General features: G+C 39.9%; 1 protein-coding gene across 1 annotated transcript in view; it reads left to right on the forward strand.

Moving 5' to 3' along the window:
• The window catches only part of LOC104294475 (neural-cadherin-like), a 77105-nt gene extending 75526 nt beyond the window's left edge, over nucleotides 1-1579 (forward strand). Inside the window, exon 27 of the mRNA XM_009894087.1 lies at nucleotides 1169-1579. Within this exon, the coding sequence (XP_009892389.1) occupies nucleotides 1169-1579 (411 nt within the window). The remainder of the gene's footprint in view (nucleotides 1-1168) is intronic.
• The last annotated feature ends 4421 nt before the right edge of the window (nucleotides 1580-6000 follow it).

The following is a 6000-nucleotide window of genomic DNA, read 5'->3' on the forward strand; positions in this document are numbered from 1 at the left end:
ACTTAGAACATGCCTAAGATGGGCATCCGTGCTGTAGGTCTCACGTTGTCCATCACTAACAGTATTTAGTCTCTGGATGAATGGCAATAAGCAGATACTCTGTGTTACAGGCCTGTCCCAAGTCTTGCCACTTACGTGGCTTCTTGATTGCAGGTGGGGTTTTTTGAAGCAGTTCTCTATCTCTGATTGAAGTTCAGCAAAGCTCACCAAGATTACCTAGGATAATCTCTCATATAATGGTTAGGCACAATTCAGCACACAAGAGAATAAATGTAATCTTTTGGAAAGTGCCAATTTGGCGACTGTCATCGATGGCTACTATTCAGATGAACAGCACGAGCAATGCAATTAATTACTTCTGTAGTCTAATGAATTCTGTCTCTCACAGCCTGTCAACATTCTTCTTTGGCTGTAAGTCAGTCCAGAGACACAATCTTTGAATTGCAGGAAGCTGACGGATGCTGTAGGACAACGCTTCTTCTCTTTCAGCTGGCGTAAAGATTCTGATTAGTTAATGCAGTTAACGTGTACGGTACTGGTAGCTTTAGTGACAGAGGTTGCACTTCAGGAGCTACGGTACTATAATGAGACAGCATTAACTGCTTCTGCACTAGAAGGGATTTTTTTAAATTTATTATTTTGTAGTAGGTAGTTACTTAGCTTTTACAGTCATGCCACTTCCACATACCATAACTAGCCATTATTCCACAGATTGATAAAATTTTAACAGAAATCACAGTAGATGTTTGAACTACTAATGCAGAAAGGTTTCTTTTAACATGCTCTTTTTGAATATCCTTTCTCACCTTTGTTGCCAGACTCAGTATCAGTGTTTAATGATGAAAAAATATTCAGGTCTGAATTTCAGAACAAAATTTGGGAATTTATGTCATTTTTATTTAGCTTCTAATATGAAATTAGACTTGATTTTGAACCTAACTGTAGTAGTGCAGGCTGCATGGGGGTTCCTCACGCATTCTCACCTGCTTGGGGGGTTTTGGCTTTCTTAGGCATGTTGCAGGTGGCAGAATTGGTTGAACAAGCCAATCCTTCATGTGCTCACACCAAACGGGCTGCCTCAGGATTGTTCCTTCTTTTTTCCACTAGAACGTGGAATTTTGGGACCTAGAGATAATACTAATTTAATGTACACGGTTTCTCACTCCAGGACGCATACAACATGGCAGAACTGCAGGTCTCTATTCAAACCAGCCCAGCTTATTCCCTCTACAAGAAAGAAAAAGCAACAAAACTGAGCAGTTTCTTCAGTGCCGCATCCCCAGGCATGCAGGAGCAGACCAAAACATCAGCGACTACAGAATTCTCTTTTACTGGTGCAGACTTTGGTCAGTACTTGTCAGAAGTTGTCAGAGATGCCGACCGCCACCTGCAGGCTGTGCCCCAAGACTCACTGCGCGTGTTCTGCACGGAAGGAGAAGGCTCGGTGGCGAGCAGCCTGAGTACCCTGAGCTCCTCTGGACTGGGTGAGAGTCTAGTGTATGACGACATTAAAGAGTGGGGACCAAAGTTTGAGAAACTAAGTGAACTGTACTCACATATTGATGCAGAGGACCTGTAGATTACCAAGTCTATTATTTTCAAAGTGGGGTACTTAGTCATTCACGTACGGTGTTTAAGAAATAAATAGATTTTTTTTTTTTTGTCACCATAGTAATAAAGGACTTTTTGAGAGATCCTATGTATCTGAGCTAAGATGGTGCACAAAGCATGAAGAAAGCATGCTGTGTGTACTGTTTTCAGTAGGAGCTTTAGCAGTTATTTGAAGAAAAAAAATAGCCCATTGTTTTTTTTCTTGTAGAAATAAAGTCCATGTTGCATTATAATTATACCCATCTTGTTTCCCTGACTGAGCCTCAGTTCCAGCACCTGCTCCCTGAGCCTTGCGCAGATGAGAGTCCGTGGATCCAGGTAAAGGAATGAAGCAGCATGGATAGTGATTCTTTAACTTAACTTGGTTAAAACAGCAAAATCCCTTTATGCTCTCATATAAATGCAGAAATTGAATTTGGGCACAACACATCAAGTCAGCTGCTTGCAAGTAAATACTTTTCTTAATTAAAAGGCCAGCCTGTCTAAGATATACTAGCCTCAAAGGTCACCAGTTAGGAATTTCTCTAGCAAACACCACAGTTCACCACAATCTCTCATTTCTAATGGGCTACTAAACTGAGCCTAAACTAAGGACCAGCCTGAACCTCATCCCTCGTAGAAGCATTACGATTGTAGCCAGGCGATGCCTTGCCAGGAAGAGCTGACTGGGGCTACAGATGCATTTTCAGTGAAAAAGAACCCCAACATCCCTTGGATGTTGTCAAAATATTTGATGTCTTCAGGACGTCAGAAGACTGAAGGTCTTTCCTGTATCCAAAAAAACCCCCTTCACTCAGCACTGGGACTGCTAAAAATAAATCCTGTGATAAACAAAACCCTGCCAAAAGTCTAATAATTCAAAGATGGTAATTTTCCAAAACCCATGAATGAGACAGCACATAATAATACAGGCCTCCCTCAGATGCGTTTTAGTAGAAAAATATTGATTAATTGGGGACAGAGAAATACGGGGAAAAACTAACAGTGGTTGCTGGCAGTAGAATATTATGCTCTAAATTATCAGTCCCCTTTCTGGACTTTTCTTTTTTTTTTAAACCTGACGATATTTGGAAGAGAGAAAGCTCCATAAAATTAATTTTGATTTCTTTAATTTAAATTGAGACTGCTTGTATATATAAATGGAGTAAAGTGCAGCAAGAAGACAATCTTATTTTGTGCTGTTTCTTTATGTAAATTATATATATTATCAGCTAATAATATGAATATTTCCTATAGAATCTAAGATAACTTGGTTTATTAAAACAAAGCAGGAAACAATGTATCGTTACAGACATTAAAACTGCTTTGCTTACAGTTGCATCAGTAGCTTGTTTTCGGAGGTCTGGCTTTTATTTTTATATATATCTTAAAAACATACACAAATGTGTCACCGCAGTCTGCGGGCTAGATTAATTTGCACCTTTCCCAAATGAAAAATGTTCACACAGTATCTTGTTCCTGCATGCATTTGCAACACACTTTGGAAAATTTTGAGCACGCAGTCAACTAATGGTTTCACACTGCAGATAATGTGGCATTTTCATCTGGAAAAGCTAAATGCCGTTTTTACCTATGCCTAATAGTTTTGATTCACAGATGGTACATAGTCTATGATTTTGCAGTTTTACTAATATGTTTACCTGTGAGGAAACACAGGCTAGAGTATCTTGCAATATTCACAGGTCAGGTATGTCAGATTCTGTATTTCCTGATCATAGCAGTCACAAACAGGATATGGAAAATGAAGTAAATGTATCTTATGCACAAAAATCTGTTCCTTCCCCAAACAGCAGTAATTTTGTCTGCATACCTTGTGTTCTTTCCGTAACTATGGATATGCTGTCATTTTGGCTGGTTTTAACTTAATTTAGCTTGTAAGCTCCTTGGGGCAAGGACTATCTATTTTTGCCTGTGAAGTGTCATGCATACCTAAGGCACCGTAGAAATAATAAATAAGCCTTCTGTATATGATGTCTCTTCCATGCACATATATAAGGTTTACTAAAGCTTGGAGTGTATTGAATTATTTCTCTTTCAGCTTTGATCAGATACTTCCACAGATATTCTGTCTGAAAACCCGAGGGAAGCAGCAGTTGCTTCCAATCAACACGTGGACTCAAGACATGCTACCATTTACAGACCAGTACTTTTCTCAGATACCCATGTGCTTTTTGCATTAGGCATGGTTGTGGTTTGTGCAACAGACAGACAATTAGTCTAAGGAGGAAATCCTTAACTTCACATTCACAGTGTGTGGTAGGACACGTCCCAGCACAGAAGGTAGATGGTCAAAAGGTCTCCAGGCTTGACAAAGAGGAGAAAGTGTAAGACACTAATACCCCTCAAAACACTCCAGTTATTTTCCTTCCTCTTCCTCCCCAGCCTGAGATCTTAATTTATTCCGACATGAATACCAAGTTGAGATTTGCAGCAAAATGCAATCAGCAGAGGAGTCGGTGGTGCTTTGCTCTAAATGTGTCACAGTTACACCAATTACTGTGCACCTGGGAAAAAAATGTCCCTCTCACCTTCCCAGGAATGTGCCCAAGTAACCCGACTACAGAGTATTCTGTGAAATGGAGGTCTCAGTCCCATTTGTTGAAGTTCCTACTCCATCCATGAAATACTTCACTCATCACCGCGTGACAGTAAAAACAAGCCTGAACACACTTTTGTAACTTGGTGACCAGGAGCCACACAGGCAGCTGGGCTGCGCAGGCAGTTGCAGAGTGGCTGAGGTTGAGAGATCTACTACCATTCCCAAACAGGCTGTTTGGAAGCCAACCTGAAGTTGCTGCTGTACTACTGCTTCTTCCCTTCTTAGAGCTATGGCAAAAACATAAAGAAATAATAACAACCACAACCTCAGGACTGCTCGTATAATGGCAGTTAGCTGTACATTTTACAGAATACACAGTATAAAACAAAAGGTCAGAAAACATTTTAAAACTGCTGTAGGAACTTGTGTAGATTCAATCTCAGTAATAGGACATACTCATTTGCAGCTGCCATGCCCTATTAAAACCTACTTTTCCTCTTTCTAGGGATTACTTATTAGTTCACTTAATTTATCTGTTTTAATTTGCATGCTGCTCTTAATTACCGTGCAATTTCTGAAGTCGTATCTTCACTTGTTCTGCATTTACACAGACACATACAAATATTTCAGTACCTCTACAAAAAAAGCGTATCATGGTATAACACTGACATTGCTCAAGAGGAGGAACAGCTGGCTTGACAACAGGAAGCTTTGCGAGGGGTGGGGGGAAAGAAAAAAAAATGGAATAAAAGAAATCATTGGGTCCCTAGGTAGTGGGATTTTCAGTAAGCCGGTACTTTTATTAATCTTCTTCCACGTTCTTTACAGACTTTAAACATGTAGTAAGAACATTTTACTTAGTATAAAGTATTTGTAAAGGTCTGAAATTTAAATAATCATGTGGATATTAGTATTTAATCTGTCTGCCCGTCAACTACATTAATCTTTGTGGCTTTCCCCTTTAAAATAACATTCCAAGTATATAACACATGTAGCCAAGCCGTACAAAAGCTGATTGTCCTTAGGTCTGACCTACTGGCTAGCACCAGCAGGTTTAGAAGGGAAACCACAGCTGTAAAAGGAGTAGGGTTAGGCGAGCAGAAGAAATTTCGGCATTTTCTTAATTATAGAAATGCTAAAACCCACGGCCATTTCCTGGGGATTTAATTCGGTAGCTCACACCACGCTGTTGGTAACTGTTGATGAATGAGGTTTTGAAAAACCTGGTTCTCTGGAACCCTGAATCCCCTCTATGCAAGCATACCACCTTATGATCACGTTCCATTAATTAAATTAATCTTACAGAAGTCCTATCCATACCTAATAAACAGCGTTGACAAAACTCCCAAAAAGTCACTCTAAGAGCAGTACTACACATGCAAAGGTGTGACTGCACTCGGCCACAAACAAGAAAAAGACATGCTGGGCAGTTGTACGTATAGCTCTGCACATCCCGCCTCTCCCTGCCACAAGAACACGTAGACTTTTAAAAGCTTACCTAAATCAGGACCTAATCCAAAGAAAGCACTTGCTACAGGTAACTTTGCTCTCCTAAAGAATGCTTGTTTCTTTTCAGTGTGTAAGAATACAAAATATTGAGCTACAATGTGGAAAGACACAGATCCTGACTGGTCAAAGCAAATTATGTTTACTCCAATGGAGTAACCACCTCAGTCTACTGACCTTGCTAAAGTTAGAGCATTGCGTGACGACTGGTAAAAATCACGGCTGAGACACCTTTACCTTGTGACAAAGAAAGGAAGTGCAGCAAGCTCTTAAAACACAACGATGATTCAAAAGGTCAGTGATACATGCAATGTAACATGAAAACTTCCTGCTGTAAAATACTT

Source organism: Charadrius vociferus, unplaced genomic scaffold (assembly GCF_000708025.1).
Source record: "Charadrius vociferus isolate BGI_N301 unplaced genomic scaffold, ASM70802v2 scaffold341, whole genome shotgun sequence".
Lineage (NCBI taxonomy): Eukaryota > Metazoa > Chordata > Aves > Charadriiformes > Charadriidae > Charadrius > Charadrius vociferus.